The following is a 27,589-nucleotide window of genomic DNA, read 5'->3' as shown; positions in this document are numbered from 1 at the left end:
AGCGTGGTGCTGGCAGCAGAGCAGCTCGCGCAGGAGCACAGAGATCTGATAGGAAGCTCTGACCCATTAACATGAGATGCAGTGAAGAAGCAGACGCAGAAGCCGACAACAAATCTGGAGAGGAGCTTTGGGCAAGAGCCTGCAAGGATATAGGACAAGGGGGAATGGCTTTAATCTGCCTGAGGGGACACTGAGATGAGCTCTTAGGAAGAATTCCTTCCATGTGAGGGTGCTGAGGGGCTGGCAGTGTTCAAGGCCAGGCTGGATAGGGCTTGGAGCAACCTATTCTAGTGGAAAACATCCCTACCTCTGGCAGGGAGGTGGAACTGAATGAACTTTAAGGTCCCATACAACACAAGCCAGTCTGGCTCTATTATAAACTTACCTATGCTTCCATCTCAAAGAGCTGCAGAACAACACTTCTACCTCCCTCCCTCAGTCTTTTAAAGCCCATAAAGGGAGAGCAGGGATGTATTTATCAGGGAACACTTTAATTGGAGCCAAGTAATAGCTGGGACACTCAGGTGAGCAGAGGGTGCAAAGCAGGGCAGGAAATGAGGCAGCAGCTTCAAATAGGGGTATGTAAGGGGGTACCAGAAAGCAGAGTGAGATAGGGGATGTGAGTTTGGATGTGTGAGCACTTTAAAAAGGCAGATTACTGCACAGCTTAATGTTGAGGATTACAAGATGTGAGTATAAGGAGTAATGAGCAACTTCCATACAGTCACCTTAGCAGTTTAGTAAAATTAGGCAGCTTCTGGATAAAGAAGGTGACTAAACCATGGAGGGCTTTACAGAATTGGTAGTGAGAGCCCTGCTTTTCTCTAGGCCTAACTGAAGCAAAGACCTGCATAGAGAGGAATAAATGGTTCCTCTGCGGAACTGGGCACTTTCGGGTACCCAAGTGTTAGGAAATAGCCTCAGTTTTACTTTATAGTAGGGTAATACTGTAGGGTTAGCAAGTCCTTTGCTGTAACAGGACCCCAGAGGCAGGGAGGGGCTGAGGCTGGGCTGTGTGAGTACAGCTCTTAAGCCAGCCAGACAGAATATGCTGTTCTGAGTCAGCTAAAGCTGCATCCCGACCGGTGCTGGAGGGCTGCAGCCTGGGTGGGAGGGTGGCAGTAATCCCTCGCTCCTCTCATGTTAGCTTCCCTACTCCTCGGCACGGCTGCCGAAGGGTTGGGTTCTGCTGATGGGTGGCCGGGAGAGTGACGAAGCACCTGCCTCTGGAAGCGGATGGCGCATCAGGGTAGATGGCTCTGCCGGAGCCCTTGGAAGATCCAGCCAGGAATCCCATCCGCCGGCGAGGCGAACAGCCCCGTACGGGCACGGCGAGCCCGTCTCCACCGCAGACCCATCTCCCTGAAGCCGGTTAACGACCTGCCCGGAGCTGCTTCCCCGCGCAGCCACGGCTCATGCTCCGGGAGGGGGGCCGGGATGCGCCGGGGGCCGGCCCGGATGCGCAGTAACCGCGGGCGCTGCGCGTACGCGCTGAGCGGCCGGGGCGGGGCGGCGGGCACGGCCCGGCCCGGCGGGGCTCAGCACGGCTCGGTCCGGTCCGGTCCGGTCCGGTCCATCTCATCTCCTGCCGGTATGCTACCGCGGGTGCGCGCCGCCGTGGCGCAGCTGGTGGCGGGGCTGGGCTCGGAGCCCCGGAGCGGCGGGGCCGGGGAGCCGCCGCCGGAGCCGTGCGGGCGGTCACGGTCGGAGCCGTGCGGGCGGTCACGGCCGGAGCCGTGTTACCGGCCCGCCTTCCTCCAGCTGAGCCCCGCGGAGCTGCGCCGTGCCCAGGACCACGCTGGCCGGGCTGTGCAGAGCCCCCGCGACGGCCGCCGCCGCCTGCCTTGGAGCACGGGCTATGCCGAGTGAGCGGGGCCTGGGTGGGGGTACCCGCGGGGAGGATGAAGGGGGGATTGCGGCGCTGGGAAGGGGGCCTGGCAGCGCTCGGCACCCCTGGGAACTAAAGTGGGTCGCGGCAGTAGCCCGGGAGCTGCGTTTGCTTCTCCAGGAGCAGCAGATGGAAGCTTGCTCCGTAAATGCCGGCTGCTGGGGATGCCGGCAGCGTGCGTTGGTGCTCGTACCCGTCCCCGAGGGTTTCAGGCTCTTTTGTCTTGTTTGTTCCTGCGCTTATCTGCGCAATGCCCCGTGGCACTGATGGGGATCTGATGCGGCTCTCTCTGGACTAGGGGAGTTTAAGCTGTTTTGGGACTGGGACCTGATTTTGACTTCCCCTTCAAGGGCCTGATTCTCTTCTCCTTTTACTCGCTGCGAGTTTCATCCTTAACTAAAGGACAGTGGGGAAGGTCAGGCTTTGAAGGCCGTTTCTGCTGCTCCGTGATTAGTCCATTTCTGCATCCTGATCTTCCTCATGTCCTGGAGAGCTCCTAGAGATGTTAACTTGCCTCAGGAGAAACTGGGATGAGAGTACCTGGACCAAACCCACTCTGCTCAGCAGCAGGACTTCTCTGCCATCTCCTGACACTTCTTTCTGCAAACCACTCGAAAAGTCCATGCTGAAAGATCTCATCCTGCTGTACATGTTCACAGCTTCCTCCTGTGAGCTGGTTTTGCAGCCTAGACCTGAGCTCTACTGTGCCAGCATAGGCTGTGGAAAGTCAGCGTGAATCTTTTAGCAAAAGTTCTGCTGGTTTCACCTTCTTCACCTTCTCCCCTCCTCTGAAAGGTGATGGGATGTGGAGGAGGCTGTAATCCTGTCCATGAGTCCCAGCTGGGTGCATGTGCACTGAGACTCAAGCAGCTCTTTAGGCAGTCACTCTCAAACAGTCTTTTTGTGGTCCCCTTGTTTGGTGCTTGGACCTGGCTGTGCTGGTGGGAGCTGCTGACCCTGGATCAACCCATGCAAGTGGTCTGAGACCTCTGCTTGCAGAGAGGAGAGCATCCCTGGGGGGGGGGGGGGGGGAGCGAGGTGCTGCGGGGTGGTCTCTGTTGGAGCATGGGGTGCAAGGCAGAGCTTTTACACCTTGTTTCCCCTCGGCAGGGTGATTAATGCGGGGAAGAGCCAGCACAACGAGGACCAGGCATGCTGCGAGGTGGTGTTTGTGGAGAGAAGGCCCAGCCCCAGGGGTCGGCTGCTGTCCAAGGAAGGCTGTGGGGAGCTGACTGGGGTGAGAGCAGGGGAAGTATGCACAGGATGTCCAGTAGCAGGATGTGAGATGGGACACATGGCAATGCGTGTGCAGCGCTGCTTCCCTGGGGCTTGCCCTGGTTCCTGCCAGCTCCTGCCATCATCCCTGTTGGAATACACCAGGGCTGGCTGGCCTGAGGATGCCACTGGCCAATGTGCCCCATTGGGCTGAGGAGGTGGCTGCTTGCAGGCCCTGTCCTGCTGCTCCGTTGGAAGAGCGGGCTGATGGAGACACAAGGTGCTGACACAGGGCTGGGCTCCAGCCAGGGACCAGCCATATCCAGAACCCTGATCAGCTGCCTATAGTGCTCCTGCCTGGGCTGGGCTGGGACATTGACTGGTGACACAGCTGCTCTGAATTCCCCATCCAGTCTGCTTCCTCACAGGCTCTCTTCACCTTCCTTTCTCTCCCCACAGGGCAGGAAGGGGTTTTATTTCCACTACTGGGCCTTGTTTGATGGCCATGCAGGCAGTGGTGCTGCTGTCATGGCATCTGAGAGGCTCCATCTGCACATCTGTGAACAGCTCCGGGACCTCGTGGACATCCTGCAGGATCCATCCCCACCTCCCATCTGCCTCCCACATGGCCCTGTGGAGTTAAGTCGGGTGCCCCTCACAGAGGACGATGGGGAGGTCCCCAGTGATGCTGTGCCACGGTTTCACCTGGAGAAAGCTGTTTCCCATGAGAGCCTGGTGATCGGTGCCATTGAGAATGCCTTTAAGCACATGGTGAGTGAGCCCCCTTGCCTACAGGGATGTCCAGGACATCCTTTGGGAGCATCCCTTTCCTCTATGTCTACCTTGGCTTGTCCCTTCTGGCAAAAGGCAGCTCTACAGCAAGGAAGGGTCTGCAGTGAGGGAAGGCTCTTAGGAGGATGGTCTCGGGGAGGGCACTCTGATGCTCTCCTGTATTTTGGGATGCAGAGGCCTTGGGCTCTGTGTGGGTGCTTCACTGCGCTTCATTCCAGCAGTCCCAGCTGCTCCCCTCCTGTCTCGCTTTATCCTGTCCTCTCCACTGTCCCGGTGGAGACCTGTCCCCAGCTGCCCTGCAGGTCCCTGTCCCCTGGGCTGCATGGGCAGGTGCCCTGCCTGGAGCCGCTCTCTGTCTCCCCAGGACGACCAGATCGAGCAGGAGAAAGCATCCCAGCGCCTGGCTGGGGGCTGCTGTGCCCTGGCTGCCGTCTACCTCATGGGCAAGTTCTACGTGGCCAACGCTGGTGACAGCAGGTACAGCCCCACAGGGCAGCCCCATCCCACCTGGTAGAGCAGAGCAGTGCTGGAGGCACGGTGAGGAGCACCCAGCTCCATCCCTGAAGCTGGGCTGTGCTGGGGAGAGGGCAGAGCCACCATGCCCTGCTGTGGGCTTTGTGTTTGACCAGGGCACCCATGGCTCTGTAGAATCATTTCTCCACATCTGGGTTTTGCTCCCTTCCTTCCCAACAGCATCCTGTCTGCTTCCCGAATGGCTCTGGGTCACATCCTGCTGCCAGTGCTGGCCTGGGCTGCAAGCTGGGGTGTGAAAATTGCCCTCAGCAAAGCTTTCCAAAATGTGCAAGACGTTTTAGGGCACGCTTTGTACCTATGAACTGTTTCAGGAGGACGCACAAATCCATGTGCAGTTAAATCCCTTGGGAGCTTGGAGCCCAAGGATTTTGACGTGCATTTCCTTGGGTGCTTTCCTGTAATTGCACCTGGGGGTGTTTGTACCCCAGAGCAATGGCAGGAAGGAAAGTCCCCCGAGGGTGAAGCTGGTTTGAATTGCCCTGGCTTAGCTTGTCCTCAGCAGTGTCAGGCCAGCAAATACAGGCTCTGGTAGATGGTGGAGGACGTGCTTCCAGCTCTGGGACAGAGGAGATCCTTTGTGCCTCTGCTTTGGGTGCAGGCCCCCTCCATGGCAGCAGTGGCCAGGCACCAGCCATGCAGGACAGCGGTGCGAGCAGGGTCCTGAGGCTGTAATTGTGCCTCTGTGTTCCCTCCTTGGGCATCAGATGCTGCTGGAGCTGGGCTCAGCCAGGCCCTGCATCCCTGGAGGGGATCACAGTCAGAGACAGGACAGCAGGGTCACCAGTGTTGGAGATCCTTCATCCCCTCCCACGACATCCAGAAGCATCTCATAATCAGACTTTTATGTTTCTTTAACACATCAATCAATCAGACCAGCCCCATCAGCGACCCGCAGTGCTGGTGGGCACTTGCACCCATGTCCTGCTGCTGGTGATTTCTGCCTGTCCTGTGTGCAGCTCCCCTCTAAAGGAGGGTTTGCCACCTTTGCACTGCTCCTTTTCTAACCTGTCCTTTGGTTTGCTCCGTTTTATTCCCCTCTGCCCCATGCTTCTCTTCCATTTCTCTTCCTCCCTACCCCTATCCCTGCAGGAGGGAGGCAGGGGTTAGCAGGGAAGAGGGCAGGCAGCACATAGGAAGAGATTGCACCAGCTGAGCAGCTGTGAGGGAATCTGCCCCAGAGAGCCAGGCTAAGCTCCCCTGCCACATCTCCTCTCCTCCTCTCTAATCTCATCCTTCCATGTTTCATTGCAGGGCCATTATCATCCGTAACGGGGAAATCATTCCAATGTCCAGGGAGTTTACTCCAGAGACAGAGAGGCAGAGGCTGCAGTTTTTAGTAAGAAGGACCTTTCTTCTAACCTTGTCCCTGCTGAACCACCTCCCAGCCAGGCCCCTGTGCTGCCTTAGTGGTGGGGTTCCAGGGGCTGAGGGCAGCCCTGAAGCTGGGACCTGCTGATGGGCACTCATCCATCAAGTGCTCTCTAGGCTGCCCAGAGGTGCTGGGACATAAAGCTGCCCTGGCTCACCGGTGTGGGGCATCTCATGGCTGGTAGAGCCCTGCTTTGCTGCAGGGTCAGCGTGAGGGGCTGTGCCTGAGTCTGGCTTGGGGGTCCTGGGCTCTCGGCATGGGGCTGGTTTGTATTGGTGCATGGAGCCAGTTTGGTCCATCTTGTCCTGATCAGGGATGGGGAGCAGCCTGTGCTGCTGCAGGAGCGCTGGGCTGCTTGTGCAGTGACGAGGAGGAGGAGCACAGCTCTGCTCCCTCCATCCATCCTGCTCCCTCGCACGGTCCAAGGAGTGAGTCCTCCTTTCTTCCCTGCCTGCTGCCTGGGGACGCAGGGAGCTAATGTTTGCCAGTGGGTTTCCAGCTTTCATCCTGAAAGCTCCTTCTCCTGCCTGGCCTGGACAGCCCCCCTGTGCCACACAGGGAGACTTCTTAAGGTTATAAAGACCTCTCTGATGGCAGCACAGAGGAGGAGGCCTCGCTGGATGCCGTTTCCTGGCTTGGAAAAACACTGGGGTGTTTTTTCTTGGCTCTGTTTTTGAGTGACCCACAGGAGGAAACTGCTGGGAGCAGGATCTCCTCCAGCCGGCTGCAGTGGGCAGGGTGCAGGCAGGAGCCAGCCACGCTCTTGCTCCTCTGCAGAGTGCCCGTGGCCAGAGCCCCCCGGGAGGCGGATGGGGCTCTCCGTGCATCTGCACTGAACCCTCCTGTATTCCCAGGGGCTCTCCTCCTTTCTTTTGCTCTTTCTTCCTCCATCTGCATCTTCCAGCGCTGTCCTTATTCCCACTCTGTGCTCCAGGAGGCCCTGGATTGCTCTGGGAAGGGGCTCTGTGCTGCTGCTTGTCCCTTATCACAGCCAGGTCATGGTTTCTGGAAGAGCCATCAGCTCTTTCCCTGAGGCGGGTGCCGTGCCCTGTGCTGAGCCTGGGAGGATTGCAGCTCTCACTCCTCTGGGCAAATTCCAGCTCCTCCTGGAATTTGCTGGGGGTTGATCCCATTTGGAGACCCTGATTTCCCAAAAGTCCCCATGCAAAAGCTTCACCTTCGTGCTGGGTGTTGGCATGGCAGTGCCCAGCTCCTGTCTCTGCTCTGGGGGTAGCGCAGATGGGTGGTTTGGAGCTGCTTTACCACCCCCTGTTCGAGTTGCAGCAGAGCAGTTGGTGATGTCCCCACCATGCAATGCCATAGCTGAGGTCCCAACTGGTTGGCTGTGCCTCGTGCTGTGGGCACTACTGGCTGCTGGGGCAGGCGCTGCTCCGTGGGTCCTGCTCTCCCAGCCCATCAGTTGAGCCATCACTTCTTCCTACAGGCATTCCTGAGGCCTGAGCTGCTGGGGAAGGAGTTCACACACCTCGAGTTCCCCCGCAGGATCCAGCCCAAGGAGTTGGGGAGGAAGATGCTGTACAGAGACCAGGACATGAACGGCTGGTAACCCCTAAACCACCTCGCAGGCTCTGTGCTGAGGGGCAATGCAGGGTCCTGCTCTGCCTGGGTCTGCATCACTCCCATGGGAAGCAGGGCTCTGGCACACTGGGTACCCATGTCTTGAGCAGTCCTTGTCCCTGGGGGTGCCGTGTCCTGAGCAGGCAGGGGAGGAGCTGGAAGCCACCTCCTGCTGACACGTTGTCTTATTTTAACCAGGGCTTACAAAAAGATAGAAGAGGATGACCTCAAGTTTCCACTTATCTATGGGGAAGGAAAGAAGGTGAAGTGCTGTGGCAGGAGCTGTGTGTGGGTCCTGCCTGCTCTTGCTGAATCGGGGGGTTTCCAGCCTGTTTCTGCTTGTGCTGTCACCACTCCAAAGCCACCAATTCTCAGTTGGGAATGGAGGTGGAGATGAAGCAGCTGAAAGTTTTCCTTTGATTTCACTGTTCTCCAGGCTCGGGTGCTGGCCACGATTGGGGTGACGCGGGGTCTGGGAGACCATGACCTCAAGGTGTTCAGCTCCAACATCCACATCAAGCCTTTCCTGTCCTGCTTCCCGGAGGTGAGCCTGGCTGCTCTGTGCCCAGGGGTTCTTGCCGTGGCTGGAGCAATGAGAATCTTCTCTGCCCCTCACCCTTGTGTCTTGCCCTGCTGCTTGCCAGGTCAGGGTTTACGACCTCACGCAGTACGAGCACTGCCCTGATGATGTTCTGGTCCTGGGCACCGATGGGCTCTGGGATGTCACCAATGACAAGGAGGTGGCTGGTGTGGTGATGGAGGTGCTGACGAGCTATGAGCCCAATGACCCATGCAGGTAAGCTGCGAGCGGGCAGGGGGATGAGTGTGTCCTGTGCTCTAGCACCTCCCCTTGGCCTTGCTCCTTGGAGCGGGTTTGTGGCTGTGCATCCCTCCAGGCTGGGCTCACCGCTGTGCTCTGCCCCCCAGGTACACCATGGTGGCCCAGGAGCTGGTGGTGCGGTCCAGGGGGGTGCTGAAGGAGCGGGGCTGGCGGCTGGCTAACGACAAACTGGGCTCCGGCGATGACATCTCTGTCTTTGTGATCCCTCTGGGCGGCCCAGGCAACTACACGTGATGCTCAATGACCCCAGGGCAGCGTGGATGGAGATGAGCAGGACACTGGTGCTGCCTTGGGGCCACCTCTCCCCCAAGCACTTGTTTCCTGAGCCAAGTGTGAGAAGAGTAAGAACCCTGGAGCCTCTGTGCCCCTGCTCAGAGCATCCCTCTCTCCCTGTGTGAGCACAGCCCTGGGTGAGATGGAAGGGCCTTGGACAGAGGCTGAGACTGCTGTGGAAGAATGGGTTTTGTGCTGCTACTTTCTTGATTGCTGTGAAGAGCCAAAAGGCTCCCTGGTTTCTCAGGGCATCCTTTGCACCTCACCCTCGGTGCGCTGGTTCCAGCAGTGTGCAGTGGCCCTTGGGCAGGTGGAGCACTTGTACCCGGAGAAGCGTGTGCCTGCTGCTGCAGTCCTGTGACACTGAAGCTGCTGTTGGGGCTGGGATGGGCTGTGGTGGGTGAAGTTCTGCTGAAGGCACTGCTCAGTGCTGGTGTGTGTGGGGTGGAGGTGGACAAGCCCCACGACTGACATCCCAGCTTTGTGCTTGTCCTCTCCAGCCCTTCACGCCTTCATCCCAGCCATGTACCTCGTCTTAGTCACTGGTTTGGGAGGATAGGGTTGTGCTCCATCACTGCACTGCACAAAGAGCTCCTGGGAAGGAACGAGCTAATTGCACTTGTGCTGGCTGTGCCATGGGTTCTGCTCCCACCCCTCTTTGTGCCACGGGTCACTGCTGTGTTTCTGGAGCCAATTATTTATTGTTAACTGGGGAGCTGAGCTGGAAAATGTCTAAGTCTTAGTGTGGGGAGACTGTGACTATATGTCTATAGTTTCGAATGGTTCTAAACCGAGCTGCATTTGGCCACAGAGCAGCCCTATTCAGGCAAGCTTAACTGCTACATGGATCTGCTTAGCTGATGCCTGGAAGCCCACAATAAAAGCAGCTTGGTTGTGACTAGAATGGAGGAAAGGCAACTCCCTCCTTTTCCTTAATAATCTCCAGGCTGGCACCGAGCAGAGCTGCAGCAGTGGCTGACCCCTGCACAAGGTCTTACTTTGAATTACACAACCTTTATCCTGGAGGATGCATTTCCTGAGCCTATCAGAGCTTTGCATCCTCCCATCACAGGAGGAATGCTTCATCCTTGCAGCGTGGTGATGGGGAGAGCAGGGCTGTGGTCCCTTGGTTTGGCACTAGTAGTTTGTGTCCTGCTGTTGCTGGGTGCAGCCAGCTCTTGTCATGGGTTACCTTTGGTGGATGTTGTTTGCCTCCTGTAATTGGGTGTAAATAAACTGGGTGCACTTAATGGGAAGTGAGAGTTATCCAGTGAGATTTTGACCTACTGCCATCTGTGCAGAAGGGAGCAGGGAGGGATACTGAGGCTGGGAGCCTGTCCTGGTGCAGCACAGTGTGTTTAAATAAAGGTATTGCCACTTGCAGCCCCACTTCAAAGTCTCTCTTTTGCAAAGAAGACTTACCTAAAAGCCAATTAGCCCTGATTAATTGGTGTAGGCAGATTTGGCAGCAAATAGACCCAGGCGGAGCCATGTGAGCTGTTGTCCCTCTGCCCTTGGCATTGCACAGATCCCATGGGAGTAGGAACCCCACTGTGGGGTCAGAGCAACCTGGGGCTCGCCAGTCTCATAGGGAAGGCTTGCAGGATTGGTCAGTGACCCGGAATGGGACCTGGTTGGTGAGTGCTGCATTGGGCTTGGATAAGCATTGTGAAACTGCAGGTACCAGCCAGGTTTTCCTCCCTGCTGCAGGCAGCACCTGGATATAGACAAGGGAATGGAGGGAAGAAAAAGGTGATGGTTTCCCTGCTGCCAGCTGACGGGTAAGGGGAGATGAAACCCTCTCTGTGTCACTGGGGTCACCTCGGTGCGAGGCCGGCTTTTGTCACAGCCCTTCCTGCTGGTGGACCTGAGATGCTGCCTGTCTCTTGTATGTCTGCTGTGTCTGTTGTGGGAAATGGGGCTTTCCTCGAGTAGGCAGCATATGGAAGTGCAGAGGGGGTCTGATGGAGTTCGGGTGATGCCCCCCCTCCCCCGGGGTCTGCATCCCTGGAAGAGCTTGTCTCTCGAAGTGGGGCTCTTGGTTCTGTCATCAATAAAGCTCATGGGGGGAAAGCATCTCCCCGAGAGATGCTCGGATGGATGGAGGCATTCCTGGTTGGAGGGCAAAGCAGGGGTGAGCTTTGCTGTTGGTCCTACATGAAGCAGGGGTTCGGAGCCCCTCTCCCTGCCTGGCGTTACCTTAACCGGGAGCCCTCCGGGGAGCCCCGGGGGTTCAGGCTGGAAGCACCGATTCCCCCCTCCCCTTCCCGGCCGCGCTGCCCGACGGGGTGCCCCGGGGCGGGTGCTGGGCTCAGCACCGCCTCCCCCGGGCCGCCCTGCACGGGGCGGTGCCGCCGGCGCCGCGGAGACGGGGCCGGATTTGGGACCGGGACCGGGACAGCGGCAGCGGCGGAGAGAGGTGCGGGGCTGGGCTGGGGGAACCGAGCGGCAGGGGCACTGCTGGGGGGGTCAGAGCTGCGGTCTGGGGGGGATCCGTGCTGGGGGTGGGGAGTCAGAGCTGGGATCGGGGCTCAGAGCTGGGCATGAGGGGTTCAGTGCTGGGATCGGGGTTCAGTGCTGGGCATGGGGGTTCAGAGCTGGGCATGGGGGGTTCATGGGATCGGGGTTCAGTGCTGGGATCGGGGTTCAGAGCTGGGATCGGGGTTCAGTGCTGGGCATGGGGGGTTCAGTGCTGGGATCGGGGTTCAGTGCTGGGCATGGGGGGTTCAGAGCTGGGATCGGGGTTCAGTGCTGGGCATGGGGGTTCAGAGCAGAGATCGGGGTTCAGTGCTGGGCATGGGGGGTTCAGTGCTGGGCATGGGGGGTTCAGAGCTGGGATAGGGGTTCAGTGCTGGGCATGGGGGTTCAGAGCTGGGATCGGGGTTCAGTGCTGGGCATGGGGGTTCAGAGCTGGGATCGGGATTCAGTGCTGGGATCGGGGTTCAGTGCTGGGCATGGGGGTTCAGAGCTGGGATCGGGATTCAGTGCTGGGATCGGGGTTCAGTGCTGGGCATGGGGGTTCAGAGCTGGGCATGGGGGGTTCAGAGCTGGGATCGGGGTTCAGTGCTGGGCATGGGGGGGTTCAGAGCGGGGGGGGGTCACTGCTGGTGTGGTGTTAGGGCACTGCTGGGGGAGCAGAGCTGCGAAGCGGATGCCCCCCTTCCCCCCCGGGCTGGGTGGGGTGCAGGAGGACAGGATGGGGTGGGTGTGCCTGGGATGGGGCGGGGGTCCTTGGGATGGGCAGGGATGAGTCAGTGGCAGTCGGGACAGCGCGGGTTTGTCCTTCAACTGCAGCCTTGGGCTGTGGGTCCTGATTTGTGGGTGCCGCAGGGACAGGGCTGTGGCTGCTTTCCCACCACTGACTGACCCGGCCAAGCTGGGGGGAAGAGCCTGGGTGTTCGATCCCATCCCGCCAACCCTCCCCGCAGCCCCGGGGCTCTAACAGCATCCCTACGAGTGGCTCTGCTCATGCAGCAGCCGCTTTGTGTCTCTTCAGAAAAAGGAAAACAAAGTTCCCTTTGCTTGCTGCTGAGCTCACGTTTAAACATTTATGTTAGGGGGGGCTTGCAGGGGGGAGAAATAATTGTCTTAGGAGCAAGGGAGCATTCCAAAAGCATGACTGCGCGGCTCTTTCCAGCACCGAGTCTGGCAGCCAAGCTTCCCAGCAGCCTCCAACCCCCCCCAAATCCAGCCTCCCGATGGCAATGGGATCCCTGCGTGTGTTGGTGCGATGGGGATCCTGGAGCAGGGACATGGATGGGTCTCCCCCCCCAGCCAGGCAGCAGCACTGCCCCATTCCCAGTGAGGTGTTTAGCTTGTGGAATGGAGACTGTGAGGCAGCAGCTTTGGCTGCTTGTGTTTCACTGTGATTTGCATGTTATTTCTATTTTGCCAAGTACCTTTTGGTGTCCAGGTCATCCTCCTGAGCTACACATAGTGCAGGTAGAGACTGCGTGAGACTTTACTGACTCAATGGAATCCATGTTCCTGACAGCTACAGCTTCTGCAGGATGTTTTTTAAGCAGAAAATAAGCCAAGTCCCTGTCTTCCAACAGGTTATCGGGAGCGTTTAACCAGGCTCACCTCCTAACTGGCTGTGTGCGCTGGAGAGGCGTATTGACATGAAAAGTAAGGAATGTATTAGCAAACATCGCTGGGCCCTGGGGCAGCGGCAGTCAGGCCTTGCATAAGTACAGGCATCTGCCGGGATTGCGGCGTGGTATTCGGAGCTTCCAGCAAGGCACTTGTCCTGCAGTGGGGCTGGGAAGGCCGTTACTTCCGTGGGAGGTAAAACAAGAGCGTGGCATGATGTCCTTTGGAAAAGGAGGTGAGGGCAGGCAGCGTTTCCCCGCAAGGCTCAAGCACTTGTGGTTCAGGCTTGGTTTAGGCTTGAGATTTCTTTCTGTTCCAAGTCCTCTTCTCTGCTCTGTTTGTGGATGGTTTTGTGGGTGCTTGCCCTCTGGAGTCTGCTGTATGCCCAGGCTGGCTGATCGTGCCCAAAGCACAGCTCACAATTATAGGAAAAGAATTGGGAAGGTCTAAACTGGAAGCACTGAGGTTGAGCTCCTTTTTGGATGGTCGCCCATCATTTGGATGTGACGGGTCTCGATACAAGGAGGTTTCAGGCAGCTTTCCTGGGGGTAAAGCCAGGCATGTTCCACAGCACAGGGCAGCTTTGGCAGCAGTGGCAGCCAGGATGGGAGGCTCCAAGCAGCGGGTGCGGTGTGTGCTTGGGGTGTGAGTGATGGCTGCTGGTGCAAACAAGGGCTGGAGGCTGCTCTACGCTGTGCTGCTCCTAAGTGCACAGCTTGGAGCCTCGGAGCTGGGGGAGCCTAAAACTGGGGATGCTGCTGTGCCAAAGCAGCACCACTTCATTGTCTTGAAGCTGTGAGCCACTGTGGAGCTTGGAGCCCTGGGGGTATTAGATTAGATATGAAGCTCTTCCCTGTGAGGGTGCTGAGGCGCTGGCACAGGGTGCCCAGAGAAGCTGTGGCTGCCCCATCCCTGGCAGTGTTCAAGGCCAGGTTGGACACAGGGGCTTGGAGCAAGCTGCTCTTTTGGAAGGTGTCCCTGCCCGTGGCAGGGGTTGGAGCTGGAGGAGCTTTAAGGTCCCTTCCAACCCAAACCAACCTGGGATTCTGTGCTAGGATTCTGTCCTGGCCATTTCATTGCTCTTCACTTCAAGCCCTTTTTGGAATGCTTTTCTGCTTCTGTGTAAGAGTTCCTCTGATACCGGAGGCACTTGCCAGTACTTGCACTACCTTGGCCATGGTTTAGATGTCTCAGCAAATTAAATCCCCCTCGATGGGCATACCTGTCAGATGTTGGTGTGGAAGTTTACTTCCTGCTGTGCCAGCAAGTCCTGCCACCTAAAATCATTCCTGTTGTGAAGCAGCACGGAGGGGCTTTCTGCTGGCAACTGACCCATGTACCTCTGCTCTCTCCCCAAACACCTTAATTCCCTTTCGACTGCTTTAACCTGGGGACAGCCATGGCCTTGACACACACTTCAGTGGGGCTCCCACTTCTGCTAATAGGAGCTGTGACCCAGCGGTGGGCTGAGGAGAGTGGGTCCTGCTGCATGGAGGCACCCCATGTCCTGGCCCCTGCAGGTCCAGCGGTGCCTGTGGTGGCCTGGGGCTGCCCAAAGGGGCTCTTGTTTGCCCGGTGGCACCTCTCGGGTCCTGTCCCGAGGTGCCCTGGCGGTGGCAGCAGCCCTGTGCACACACACAGAGCCATGTTTAGAAGTGGAGACAGCTTGTCCTTGGCTACACTGCTCACAAAGCACTTCCTGCGCTCCCTGCGAGTGTTCTGTGCTCCGCGGATGCTGCAGCCGCCTCAGCTCTTGGCTGTGGTACCGGTTGCACAGCCTCAGCCATAGGTGTGTGTTTGGGGGCTTTTAAAACCCAGTTACATCCCTCGTGGCTGCTGCAGCCCTGAGCCCCTCTGTGCTGCCTTATCCCAGCTCCTTCCCCAACAAGCGCTAAATCAAAACTGGTCCAAACTGCATCGGGTGCTTTTTGTGTTAAGCTGAGCAGAGCTGAAGACACAGCGATACCAGCTCCCAGCACCTCTCTTCAAAGAGGAGGTTTTCCTTCTGTGCCTGTGTCACAGTGCTGGGGTTCTGGTGGTGCCAGGGCTTTGGGATGCCAGGACTGCTTTTTCCCTGTAACTCCAGCCTAAGGGGCATGCCCAGAGAGCTGCCAGGGCACAGGAATAGTCCCGGATCATCCAACAGCCTGTAAGGAGATGCTGCTGGCAGCTCTGCAGGGCAGGAGCATGAGCCCTGGGTCTGTTCTATCTCTGGCCAAGAAGGATCCGTGTGGCGATGTGCAAGTGCTTGACCCCCCCTCCTCTCCTTGCTCTGCTCTCCTGTGTTCCTCCTGGATAAGGAGGTTTTGCTGGGAGTGGGGTGTCTGCCGAGCCTTGGGGGTGTCCCTGGGAAGGGCTGCTCCCAGCACAGCTCCAGCCCAGCCCTGCCCAGGCTCTGGGGCTGTGGGCAGAGCAGATGGGGCTGGTTGGCTGATACGTGGTGTGAGAGGTTGGGTCAGGGTGCAGCAGCAGCAGCAGCAGCAGCAGCAGCAGCAGCACTTGGGAGTTTCTGCTGTAGAACAAAACCCTGCTGTTTGCTCCGGGAGCTCAGGCTCACCAAGGAGCCTCCTTGGAAGGTTCCTGTCCCTGGCTGGAGCCTTCGAAGCATCAACATCTCTCTGCCATTTCCTGAGATCCCGTAGCAGACACGGGGTGATGGACACATCCTGCTGCCAGAGGGGTTCCCAGTTTCCTGCTCAGCAGGAACCTCACTGTTTGAGGTACAGAGCAGGGAGAGGCCAGTAACACCAAGGCTGTCCTGGAGCCCAGCTGGTGTTATGGTGATGGCTTTGGAATAGCTGCTTGGAAAAGAGAACCGAGAGGTTTGGTTTCATTTTGTAGCATCTTGGCATGCTGAAGGAGCTGCCCGCTCAGCATTAGGCCAGTGCTGGTAACACCATGGCCACGAACTTGCTGCTCCCTTTTGTTATCTCTGTGAATGAGCAGGAGGTATCTGCTCACACCCCTGTATGGGCTGGGTTGGGTTGTGAGCGTGGTTGGGCAGCCTTTGCTGTAACTCAGGGTGGTTACCACTTGGCAGAGTTTGAATTTCCATGTCTGATGTGGGTAGCTGTGTCCTTTGAAACCATTTGGCCTGCTGGCGGCTGTAGTCAAGCTGTGCTGCTCACATTGTCTTCATGTTTTCCACTTTCTTTTATTGCTCATGATCTGGGAACTGTGCGAAGCCCTTTGCATCAGGCTCCCCATGCAAAGGACTGGCCTCATCCTGCTGAGTGACAGAGCATCCCCTGGCAGAGGAGCTGATTTCTCCTGGCATCTGTGTTGGTGCTGTGCTGGTTGAGCAAGGGCAGGGATGGGGACAGCACACGGTGCTCGCAGCCTCCTTGTCCCTCTCCCTCGCATGCCAGCTCGGGATTAGTAAGGGCTATTTCTGGGTTGCTCTCTGGAGTAATGGAATGAATTGTGCTGAGGTTTGGGGTGGGGACGGTGCCTCTGCCCGCTGAGTCACCGCTCGGCACCGTGCCCGGATCTGGAGCTGCTGGGGCCGGAGCTATCCTGGGTCAGGGTGGACAACGGAGGCCGTGGGAAGGGGTCTGGATGCGGTGACAGCATCAGGATGGGTGCAGGCAGGGGAGCGGGCAGCCCCACTCCGGTTGGTTTTGGTTTAGGTCTGATGTCCGCAGACTGGGTACAGGCAGATCGCTGGCAGCGGGTGTTTGTCTGTCAGGGCATCCGCTGTTCCTGCGCTGCAGATGCGCCTCCTGCTGCGCTGTGTGGAGTAGATAGCGGCGCGTCCCACACCGCCGTCCTTCCTCTGTTTGTCTTTGAGATGGAGAGTCACAAGGCAGCAAATCGCATTTTGCTGCGGGTAAAGGAGCTCTCTAAGTAAATAGACTTTTTCTGTTTAAGTAAATAGACTTTTTTTTTGCCCATAAGCTCTCCTTATCCTGTGTTGTGGAGGCGATGGCTGGAGACAGGACAAGCCGAGGGTGCGTTTCTTATGTCCCCAGGGATATGTCATCCTTGAAAGCTTTCCCCCCTCAAGTGGGCAGCCCTTCTATCTGCTTCTGTAACACATGTCCTGTCTCCTTGGGATGAGCTCCTGGATGCTGCCCATGCTGGGGGCTGTGGCATCCCTCGCCCAGCTGAGACATGCAGGAGAACACAAGGAAAGGGGATGGAAGCCCTGCTTCCCCTTAGAACAGAAACCTGGTTTCTGTCCTTTCTCAGCCCCCAGCAGTGGGACCCTTTGGGCACTTCAAGCTTTTTCTTCAACTTCAGTGAGGCATGAATGCACTTGCCCTTTACAGTCCCAAGCTCTTCCACTGGGATGGTTGAGGAGTGCCAGATCCTGCCGGATACAGCCCTTCATCCTCACTATTCTCACCTTGCAAGTGCCAACTTTGCACAGCACTTGGCAGCCATGAGCCATTCCTGGGAGCCAAAGCACTTGTAACCTGCCAGGATCCAGGGCTGCAGCAGGGTCTGGCTGGGAGCTGGGTGAAATCTTTCTTCTGCCCCAAGGCCATGCTTGGGCAGTTCGGTTTGTGAGAGCTGACGCCTGCTCCTTCCCCAGGGCTCCGTGCAGTGGGTCCGGGGGGTTTCCTCCTGGCAGGAGTTGAGCTGTGACCTGCTGAGGGTGCGGATGAGAGGAGCTCTCTTCAGCCCGTGTTTGAAATGCAAGACCGCGCTGAGTCTCATTCCTTAATGCTTCACTCCCAGCTAATTGTGATGCAGCCTTAGGGGGCTGTTTTCTTTTCCTCCTTTGCTATAGGCTCCAGGCGTGAATGTGATTGCCCCATGAGAGGACAGGCACCAGGCCATAGTTAAGGTTTGGTGTCGTGCCAATGCCCCTCTCCAGCTTTCCTGCAGCCCCTTCAGGCACTGGAGCCGCTCTCAGGTCTCCCCTTCAGGAGCCTTCTCCTCCCCAGGCTGCCCCAGCCCAGCTCTCTCAGCCTGGCTCCAGAGCAGAGCTGCTCCAGCCCTCGCAGCATCCCCAAGGCCTCCTCTGGCCTCCCTCCAACAGCTCCATGTCCCTCTTGTGCTGCTGCCCCAGAGCTGGATCAGGACTGGGGGGGGGGGGGGGGGGGAGGTGCTGTACTTGCAGGACTGCATCATTTTCACTTGGGGCAGAAAGCAGCCTGCTTTGCTGCAGGGTTTCATCTCCGTTCTCTGACTGATGGATGGCAGCTTCCATGCCGCCAGTGCCAGTGGTGACGTGGCAAAGGCCTCTTTGTCAGCTTGGCTGGGATGGGGCCAGCGCAGTGCTGGGTGCTGGGCACGCAGGTTGTGCTCACCCAGAGGCCCTACAGCTCAGCTTGGGGCGTTCCAGTTGCTGATGGGATGATGCAGGAGCGGGTGAGCGCGCCTGGGTGAGAGCCAGAGCGCAGCTTCTGCCCTGGAGAATTCATCATCTCTTGCACCCAGCACAACTGGTTTATTGTGGATTACTGCATGACTCTGAGATGGTCAGTAATCCAACCTCCGGGTGGTGGCACAGTAAGAAGGCCAATGTGGAGGGGTTGGATCATGGCCAGGAGGCTGGCTGGGTAGGGCAGAGCAGTCAAGCATCTTGCAGGAGGTCTCTGCGTGCAGCCACCCGCCCTCGCCTTGGCTGGGCATCAGTGTGGTGGTTCTGGCTGTAGATGCAGCAACTGGTGTAGCTGACTCCTTGCAGGCGCGAGGATGTCAGGAGAGCCCCTTGCAGGCTGCCAGGGATGTGACTGGGATGGGATCCACACACTGGGATGTGCCCAGATGCTTGTGTCTGGGGCCTTGCTGGGCAGTCATGCGAAAGACTTTGGGGCACAAGGGGCAAAGATGGGGCAGGAGCGTGGACCGCTTACAGCTGCACTCTTCTCCCCACAGCGATGGCAGCCATCAGGAAGAAGCTGGTGATCGTAGGAGATGGTGCCTGTGGAAAAACGTGTCTGCTGATTGTGTTCAGCAAGGACCAGTTCCCCGAGGTCTATGTGCCCACTGTGTTCGAGAACTACATTGCTGACATAGAGGTAGACGGGAAGCAGGTAAGGGCTGTTGTGGGTGCCGGAGCTGCTCCCATCCTCTCCCTCCTGTGTTGGCATTGCCACCATCCATCACTGCCACCTGGCTTGGTCCACGCAGCTCAGACACACTCACAGCTCTTGGGGGAGCCCCATGGTCCTTGTATTTCCGGGTAGCCTTGAACCCAGGCTGAGGAAGACCATAGCTATAGCTGAGGAAGATCAGCCTCCTGGCTCCTGGGCTGTGGAGATGCCTGCGAGCTGCCAACCATACCCCTGTGCCCTCACAGGTGGAGCTGGCCCTGTGGGACACAGCGGGACAGGAGGACTATGACAGACTGCGGCCCCTCTCGTACCCGGACACAGATGTTATCCTCATGTGCTTCTCCGTTGACAGCCCGGATAGCCTCGGTAGGGACCAGGGGGTGAGGGGGATACCAGGGGCTCGCACAGGATCGGGTGCTGGTGCCAAATCCCCTGGGCTCTGAGAAGCCCCCACCCTGCCCATCCCTCCCCTCCATCTCCTGGCTTTGTGTGTGCGCCGGGAAGATGCTGGCATCATCCTGGCTTGGTGGAGGTGGTGGGAGAGAAGGATGCTGTGGGGCGAATTCTCCCCACTTCCCATGGGAAAAGCCCAGTGCCAGCTCCCATGGCTGTGAGGAGGCCGGGGGGGGGGGGGGGGGGGGGGGGGCTCAGGGGTGTCCCTGTGTGCTTGTTGCAGAGAACATCCCCGAGAAATGGACACCAGAGGTGAAGCACTTCTGCCCCAACGTGCCCATCATCCTGGTGGGCAACAAGAAGGACCTGCGCAACGACGAGCACACGCGGCGGGAGCTGGCGAAGATGAAGCAGGTCAGGACAGCGCTGCCTCAGCCAGCCATCCACTGCTCCCGGTGCCTGGCACCCATGGCTGGACCCACAGCCAAGGGCACTGTGCTTTTGCTGCTGCTTTCTGGCCGCGTTTCCAAACCCTCCGTTTGATGCTTCCTAGGAGCCGGTGAAGCCAGAGGAGGGGAGGGACATGGCCAACAGGATCAACGCCTTCGGCTACCTCGAGTGCTCAGCCAAGACGAAGGAGGGCGTGCGGGAGGTCTTCGAGATGGCCACCCGAGCGGGCCTGCAGGTCCGCAAGAACAAGAAGCGCAGGGGCTGCCCGCTGCTGTGAGCAGCCAGAGCGGGACCACGCGGTGCCGGTACCTGCCCTGAACCCTCTGCACCGGAGCTGCCACGCGAGCCTGCGGGGTGTCCCTGCGAGGCTCCAGAGCCACCAGTGCCTTCAGTACCCACTGCTCTCTATGGGTGGGCATTAGCGTAGCTGCCCATGTCGCCCCAGTCTGTACCCATCTCCCTGGTTCTGCCTCTCCCGTGGGGATGGTTGTGGTGTTCATGCTCCCTTCCCAGCTCCATGCAGAAGCCACAGAGGTGGGGAGGTGCTGCTGGCTGTGCCCACAGCTCCAGTGTGGGGTCTGCTGGGCCCTCACGGTGCTCTGGGCTGTGAGGACAGCACACACTGTTCCAGACAGACGTGCCCAGGGCAGCTTTCAGCCCATCCCCACGTGCAGAGCTCCTGGGACCTGTGCTGGGGCAGCACCTCAGCCCAGCGCTGCCAGTGACACCTCTTGGGGTGTGCCTTGGTCACGGACTGAGCACAAGGAACTGAACTGCCTAACTGGGACAATAAATGCAAACCAGTATTTTAGTAATCCGCTCTGCTTGCGTGGTGATTTGGAGAAAACTCCAGGAACAAAGTTTTCAAGCTGACAAGCAGGTATTCTTTATTGCGGCGCCGGGAGACACGGGGGAGAGCTCCTCCTGACGTGTGTCTCCCTACTGCTACACAAGCCGTCCTTATAGAGCCACTGGGCATACATACACAGTCATGAGGCTACGGATGGATTACATCATTTTCCAGAACGTTCCCTGCGTGCGTACAGAAGTGTGGGGGTGGCCTCTGAGGGTCGTTTACTTCCTCCAACAATCTTCATCCCTTCTGGCAGCCTTTGAAGCACGTGCAGTAGATGCTCATATCAGTTTAATTGGTTCGTTAGCACCAGAGACATAATAATCCTCCTGTCCTCCTACTTATCAGGTGGTTTAACTGTAGCTCATCCTGGACACCTGCGGTTCCCAGATACTCCTCATCCCTGTGTCCTGTTCTTCTAGACTGTTTTTCTTACAACTATGTCAACTATAACGATTTATCTTGGACAAGAATTCTCAGCGTGTTCTCTCACTGCACTCTTTTTTTCTCTATGTATCATGCACCTCAGTAATGTTCCATTGCTACTGTTACAAAGCCATCAAACTTAACATTACTTAAAACTAATTCTAAAGTTTTATATATTCCGTTTTGTGATTTTGTGCCCCCTTGTCTCAAATTCCCCCCTTTTTCTGTCCTTTTGCAAATTCTTTTGCAACATTTTATATATTACCATTACCGTCAAAAGTCTTTCTGAAATAATTTCCTGTTTCTACTTGGTGCTTGCTTCCATTCCTTTTCCAATCTTCATAATTTATCATAGATCGTTTACAACACCAGAAGGAACATTGTATCATACCACAAGTAATCAATATTAAAACAATTAACAACGATATTCCTGCAACCAGTTGCCTCAACCAGGAGAGATTGGGTAACCATGAAGTTAACTTTTTCACTATTTCTCCAAAACCCCAGGAGGTGTCATCCATGGCCATTGCATGAAATATCTCAATTTGTTTCCAAATTTCCTCCAGATCTGTTTCAATTCCGCCACTTTAGTCTGTATAGGAACAACAACTTTCATTGATTATGGAAGAAACTGCTCTTTGTGATGCCAGTAACGTGTAGAGTCATTTGGATTTTTAATATCACCTTAGATAGGCCAGTTATCTCTTGTTGTTCTGCCTGGATTATATCAATGTTTTTACTTTCCATTTCCTCTATGGTTGTTGAGATATTTACAATTGCCTTCTCTAATTCACTTACTGCCAAAGATGGAATTAGCCCTCTTCCACAACTATGAAATGCGGTGTGCCGTTCAATAATAGGGTTAAACCCTCACTTAATTCATTTAGCAAAACTTCTAATCCAGGTCCCAGAAGGATACCTGTCGATAGTAGTAAAATTGGGTATTACAGCACCTAAGGTGCATGCCCCCTTACAGTTGGGGGTAGAGTCTTACAAGCATTTTTTCCATATAACCAGTACCATTCTTTCCCTTTAGGAATGGACCACCACTGAACTACGATACCATCTATATTAGTAGTATGATTGCAATTTGAATGGTGACCTACATCTGTGGCATTTAAACAAGCATGATCTCCTACCCTGGTTCCTGGTGTAATACATCTTTGTGCTCAGGTATAATATTTATTACCTGGATTAGGATTAACTATCCCAAATTTTAACCTTTCCCTTGGACGTAGATTGCTAGTGTTCACCCACAGATTTGTCCATGAGACAGTGTTAGGAATTGGAACCCCAGTTAATGGAAGGTCCGGATTTTCTCCTGATTTAGGCAACTGTGCACACACCCAACAGTCACTACGATTAAAACCTTCATTCTGCACTAATTTCAGGTACAATTTCTGGTTCCAAGCTTGTGCGCTGGTTATCATGAGTCCAAATTATGACCGATGCAATTTCATACATAAGGTTTGATCCGCCATCTCTTCTCTGGCTCCAGTGCTTTCTTTATTCTTGAATAATGTATCCAAGCAGGTTGTTCCTTTATCTTCACTGCTGTAAAGGTGGTCAGTAATATCTGGTACGGTCAGCTCCACTTCTCCTGTAGAGGACCTCCTGAAAAATTCTCAACATAAACCCAGTCTCCAGATCTGAAAGGGTGAATCGGATAATCCAAACCTCTTGCTCTTGTCCCTACTATTGTCTTATTTATCTCCTCCAATAGTTTTCCCAGATTGATCAGAAACTGTCAGAGATAGCCTTCTCCCTCTTCCTGAAGACTTTCTCCTTTAAACTGGGTCTGATACGGACTTCCATATAAAATTTCAAATGGGCTAACCTCTTCTTTTGACCAAGGTTTAATTCGAATTCTTAGTAGAGCCAGTGGTAAACCTTGGTACCAATATAAATTCATTTCCTGACATATTTTACTACTCTGTTGTTTAATCAGATGGTTCATCTTTTCTACTTGCCCACTGGCCTGCGGCCTGTATGGAACATGTGGTTGCCAATCAATTTCTAATTTTTTGCTAATTTCTTGTGACAATTTTGCACCAAAGTGCGAGCCTCGGTCAGAAGAAATTGCCTCTGGTACCCCAAAACGAGGTTATTATCTCGTTAAATAATGTTTTAATCACTTGTTTTGCATTATTGAGCCTACAAGGGAATGCTTCTGGCCAGCCTGAAAAAGGATCCGTTAACACCAACAAATATCGATAACCCCCTTTTCTTGGTAATTCAGAAAAATCTGTTTCCCACTGCTGTCCTGGATAACTTCCTCTCCCAGTTGTCCCAATTTGATTTCTGTTTTCAGTCTTAGCATTATTCTTAAGACATAGCTGACATTGCTTTGTCACTGATTGAACTGTGGTGTATAGATTCCTTCCTACAATTTGTTTGTCTAAATACTTATACAAAGAGTTGCTACCCCAATGAGTTTTATTATGTTCTTCCTGAACTAACTTCCAGAGCTGGTTATAGGGGATTACAATTCGCCCATCAGGTATCTGACCCCAACCCTCTTTATTTTCCTGTCCTTTTAGATCCTCAATCAATTTTCTATCCTCTTTTGAATACTTAGGTTTAGATTTTTCAATTGTTAGTTTGCCGTCAGGGATTAAGGACATGATTTGAGAGTCTTCAGCTGCTCGTTTGGCTTCAAAATCAGCCAAATTATTTCCAATTTCCTGATCAGGGTCACCTTGCTGATGTTCTTTACAGTACATAATAGCTACTTCTTCAGGTAGCTGAACAGCTTCCAGTAATTGTAGAGTTTCTGTAGCATCTTTAATCTGTTTCCCTTGTGTGTTCAAAAGTCCTCGTGCTTTCAAGATAGCACCATGTGCATGGACCACACCAAATGTGTATTTAGAATCAGTCCAAATATTTATCCTTTTCTCTTAAGCCAATTCCAGGGCTCTCGTTAATGCTATTATTTCTGCCTTCTGGGCAGAGGTGTTTGCTGGTAAAGGTTTAGCTTCTATAACCTGTGAAGTGGTGGTAACGGCATATCCTGCCTTTCGTTCACCGTTTCCATGAAGCTACTGCCATCAGTAAACCAAGAATCAGCATCTTCCAGAGGTTTTTCTTTCAGATCTGGTCAGCTCGAATATACAGCCTCCATGGTGGTCAAGCAGTCGTGTGTTAGCGGTTCTGTCGACTATTCCTGCAAAAAGGATGCTGGATTCACAACGTTAGTGGTCATAATTTTTATATCATCTTGTTCCACAGGGGTGGCCTGGGATTTTAAGAAACATGAAGGAGATAACCAGTGGGCTCCTTTCTGCTCCAGGACTGCTGATACCACATGGGACACTAGCACAGTGATCTTTTGTCCCAAGGTGAATTTGCGAGCCTCTTCAATATTCATGACGACTGCTGCCACAGCCCATAGGCATCCATCCGGGCCATCCTTTGCTCACTTCATCCAGCTGCTTTGAAAAACATTCACTGCCTTTCTGTTGGGTCCCAGTTTCTGAGCCAGGACCCCCAAAGCTATTCCCTGTTCTTCACAGGAATATAGCCCGAAGGATTTAGTCGCATCCAGAAGTCCCAGAGCTGCCGTTCTCATTAGCTCTGCTTTTAAATTTCTAAGAGCCCCCTCTGCTGTAGCAGTCCATTCTAAAGAGGGAGGGTTTCCCTTCAACAGTTCATACAGTGGTCTTACCAGAACACCGTAACCATGCATCCAAAGTCTGCACCATCCAGTCATTCCCAGGAATGTCCAGAGCTCCTTGACAGTCGATGGTCGTTCAGTCTGGCAAATGGCTTCTTTCCTAGCAGTTCCAAGTTCTCTCTGTCCTCCTGTTATTTCATATCCTAGGTAGGAAACTCGGGTTTGGATTAGTTGGGCCTTGTTTGGATACCCAATAACCATTCAGTCCCAGGAAATCTAATAATTCCATTATCCACTGGATACATTCTTCCTTTGTTTCTGTGGCGATTAACAGGTCATCCACATACTTTAACAGAGTCCCCATCTGAGTAGGTGGCTTCCATGATTCTAGTTCTCATGCTAGCTGATTTCCAAAAATTGCTGGGCTGGTTTTAAACCCTTTAGGTAATACCATCCAAGTTAATTGAGTTTCCCTTCCTTGGGGAATCCATGGGATTTGCCCATTCAAAAGCAAATGACTTTGGCTTTCTTTGGCCAATGGTAAGCAAAAGAAAGCATCCTTTAAACCCAGGACGGCAAACCATTTCTGATTATTATTCAATTTAGTCAATAAATCATACAAATTAGCTACTACTGGACAATATCCTCCGCAATTTTGTTGATTGCCCTGAGATCTTGAACCGATCGGCAACTTTTCCCATCATATTTCTTTACTGTCCAGATAGGAGTATTATATTGCAGTTCACATTCAATTAATAATCGATATTTTAAAATTTATCAATGATTTTTTTAATTCCCTTTGATCTTCTAATTTTAAGGGATATTGTTTTATTCTAATTGGGCAAGCCCCCCCCTTTTTTATTTCCACTTTAACAGGCAAAGCATTTTTCGCCTTACCTGGAACTTCAGGTGCCCATACTCCCACATACACCTGATTAAGGCTTTCTTCTATTTCAGGGAGGTCCTCCTGTTGGCTTTTCTGCTGAATTAAAGATAAACTCAAACCTGCAATTATTGATTGTTTTTAACTCTAAATTCCATTTTGCCTTCTTTAAATGTTGCTTCTCGCCCTAACAAAGATTTTAGAGAATTTGGCATGCATAAATATTTATGCATTCCCATTTGTTTTCCCAATTTGTACTTTTAAGGGTTTCAGAAAGAATGCCTTTTTTTTTTTTCTTTTTCTTGGTGGCCAGTAGCTCCCACATCTGTAACAAATTCTTTCTCTCTGATTTAACACCGAATAAGTTGCTCCTGTATCCACTAAAATTCCACTTTATTTCCTCTAGTCCCTAGTTTTAATCTAACCAGTGGATCTGCTAGGGAAGATTCCCCAGGTCCCTGTCAGTCTAGTTCCAATTCAGTCACTGGAGCCACCCCATGGCACTCCCCCCCCAGGGCAGTCTCACTTCCAACGTCCAAACTCCCCATAGCCCACTGTATCAGAGGGTGATTCGACTAACCTATTCAGGGACCCATGCTGACAGCATCACTGAATCAAATCCCTTATGGGCAGTCGATAGCACACTGGACCCAAAACCATTTCCACAAGACACCCCTGCGTCTTGTAGGACCCAAACCACAAGATGCCCCCTGCTTAGTTGTAACAGTCTGTCACTGATACCAAAATCACAAGACCAAAATCCTTAGCGCAACAAGCCACAAAGTAATTCAAATACCAACAAGACCCAAAACCATTTCCACAAGATACCCCCTGCGTCTTGCAGGACCCAAACCACAAGAAGCCCCCTGCTTCTTGTGCGTGTACACCAAACGGGCGCTGGCAGCCGGGTACACGCCTTTACCCAGATTTCCGATCTCGATTAATGGACGGCTTCCAAACCTTGCTTACGCTCACCAAACCAACCCAATTCCCAATTTAGTCTTTATGCAAGATGCCCCCTGCACCTTACAGACTACATAAAAGAAAAGAATACGTTTCATGAGGTGGTCCTTGTCTGCTCCCGCAGCGACCCGAATGAGTCGAGGGGTCCCTCCGGGAAAAGCTCCGCGGGCCCTAGGGAGCCCTGTCCTCAGCGGGTCCTGCAGCCGAGCAGAGAGGGTCCCACCTGGGTCGCCAAATTGATTCGGAGAAAACTCCAGGAACAAACTCACCACCAAAGTTTTCAAGCTGACAAGCAGGTATTCTTTATTGCGGCGCCGGGAGACACGGGGGAGAGCTCCTCCTGACGTGTGTCTCCCTACTGCTACACAAGCCGTCCTTATAGAGCCACTGGGCATACATACACAGTCATGAGGCTACGGATGGATTACATCATTTTCCAGAACGTTCCCTGCGTGCGTACAGAAGTGTGGGGGTGGCCTCTGAGGGTCGTTTACTTCCTCCAACAATCTTCATCCCTTCTGGCAGCCTTTGAAGCACGTGCAGTAGATGCTCATATCAGTTTAATTGGTTCATTAGCACCAGAGACATAATAATCCTCCTGTCCTCCTACTTATCAGGTGGTTTAACTGTAGCCCATCCTGGACACCTGCGGTTCCCAGATACTCCTCATCCCTGTGTCCTGTTCTTCTAGACTGTTTTTCTTACAACTATGTCAACTATAACGATTTATCTTGGACAAGAACTCTCAGTATGTTCTATTTTTTTCTCTATGTATCATGCACCTCAGTAATGTTCCATTGCTACTGTTACAAAGCCATCAACCTTAACATGACTTAAAACTAATTCTAAAGGTTTCTATATTCCATTTTGTGATTTTGTGCCCCCTTGTCTCAGTGGCATCCTTCATCCCCTCTTGCTCCAGCTGCTTGCGCAGGATCAGGGCTCATCAGCACTTGTTTGGGTAAGACCCAGGGAGCATCTCACTTGGAAAGAGCCAGGTGGGAGCTCCCCGGTTGCTGATGTAATGGGCACTGTGGTCACTGCTGGAGCCATCCCTCCTCTGTAACTGGAGCAAGGCTGCTGCGAGGCTGTTCGTGCTCTGCCAGCCCCAGCAGCAGTGGCAGGGCCCAGGACTCAACATCAATACCCCATTTACCCAAACATTTATTCTAGGGAAACAAAGCAAAGTGAACCTGCACAGCGCTGCCCGCTCTTGTGGTAGGGGTGCAGAACCCCCCTGTGCCCGGCCAGCTCTTTGCCTGCACCCCAGTTACCCACTGCAGCACTGAGCTCCCCCCTGCACCCAGTGATGCTCTTCAGAGGCTGGAACTCACTGAAGCCATTCACTGACTAGTGAGAGCAGTCACAGAGAATTGGCTTTCCATGGCTGTGTCATGATTGAAATGGAGAGTGGTGCT

General features: G+C 54.3%; 2 protein-coding genes across 4 annotated transcripts; both read left to right on the top strand.

Moving 5' to 3' along the window:
* The first annotated feature begins 616 nt into the window (after nucleotides 1–616).
* On the top strand, nucleotides 617–9,225 carry PPM1J (protein phosphatase, Mg2+/Mn2+ dependent 1J). 2 transcript variants are annotated; one of them, XM_057426913.1, is made up of 10 exons: nucleotides 617–689; nucleotides 2,999–3,125; nucleotides 3,563–3,874; nucleotides 4,260–4,372; nucleotides 5,681–5,765; nucleotides 7,243–7,361; nucleotides 7,575–7,638; nucleotides 7,813–7,920; nucleotides 8,021–8,172; nucleotides 8,304–9,225. In XM_057426913.1, coding segments are annotated over exons 1-10 (1,230 nt in total). In that variant the 5' UTR covers nucleotides 617–687; the 3' UTR covers nucleotides 8,452–9,225. The 2 variants fall into 2 exon arrangements, with proteins under 2 accessions (XP_057282896.1, XP_057282895.1); XM_057426912.1 differs by lacking the exon at nucleotides 617–689 and adding an exon at nucleotides 1,594–1,865.
* A 1,624-nt stretch (nucleotides 9,226–10,849) lies between these two features.
* On the top strand, nucleotides 10,850–20,250 carry RHOC (ras homolog family member C). 2 transcript variants are annotated; one of them, XM_057426909.1, is made up of 6 exons: nucleotides 10,862–10,909; nucleotides 12,546–12,618; nucleotides 18,412–18,569; nucleotides 18,836–18,956; nucleotides 19,267–19,397; nucleotides 19,537–20,250. In XM_057426909.1, exons 2-6 carry the CDS (start codon nucleotides 12,612–12,614, stop codon nucleotides 19,708–19,710), a joined length of 591 nt encoding a protein of 196 aa, XP_057282892.1. In that variant the 5' UTR covers nucleotides 10,862–10,909; nucleotides 12,546–12,611; the 3' UTR covers nucleotides 19,711–20,250. The 2 variants fall into 2 exon arrangements, with proteins under 2 accessions (XP_057282893.1, XP_057282892.1); XM_057426910.1 differs by lacking the exon at nucleotides 12,546–12,618 and having other exon boundaries at nucleotides 10,850–10,909.
* The last annotated feature ends 7,339 nt before the right edge of the window (nucleotides 20,251–27,589 follow it).

The sequence above is a fragment of the Pezoporus wallicus genome, unplaced genomic scaffold, assembly GCF_028554395.1.
Source record: "Pezoporus wallicus isolate ANWC-B61680 ecotype Strahan unplaced genomic scaffold, APGP_CSIRO_Pwel_v1 contig_11646, whole genome shotgun sequence".
NCBI lineage: Eukaryota > Metazoa > Chordata > Aves > Psittaciformes > Psittacidae > Pezoporus > Pezoporus wallicus.
The sequence above is the reverse complement of the archived record's forward strand: the minus strand, read 5'-3'. Positions and strand labels throughout refer to the sequence as shown.

Coding starts and splice junctions, on each gene's coding strand:
- PPM1J (XM_057426912.1), top strand. CDS start 1,594: ATGCTACCGCGGGTGCGCGCCGCCGTGGCGCAGCTGGTGGCGGGGCTG. Junction 1,866..2,998: donor TGGAGCACGGGCTATGCCGA/GTGAGCGGGGCC, acceptor TCCCCTCGGCAG/GGTGATTAATGCGGGGAAGA. Junction 7,921..8,020: donor TCCTGTCCTGCTTCCCGGAG/GTGAGCCTGGCT, acceptor GCTGCTTGCCAG/GTCAGGGTTTACGACCTCAC.
- RHOC (XM_057426909.1), top strand. Junction 18,570..18,835: donor TAGAGGTAGACGGGAAGCAG/GTAAGGGCTGTT, acceptor GTGCCCTCACAG/GTGGAGCTGGCCCTGTGGGA. Junction 18,957..19,266: donor TGACAGCCCGGATAGCCTCG/GTAGGGACCAGG, acceptor TGCTTGTTGCAG/AGAACATCCCCGAGAAATGG.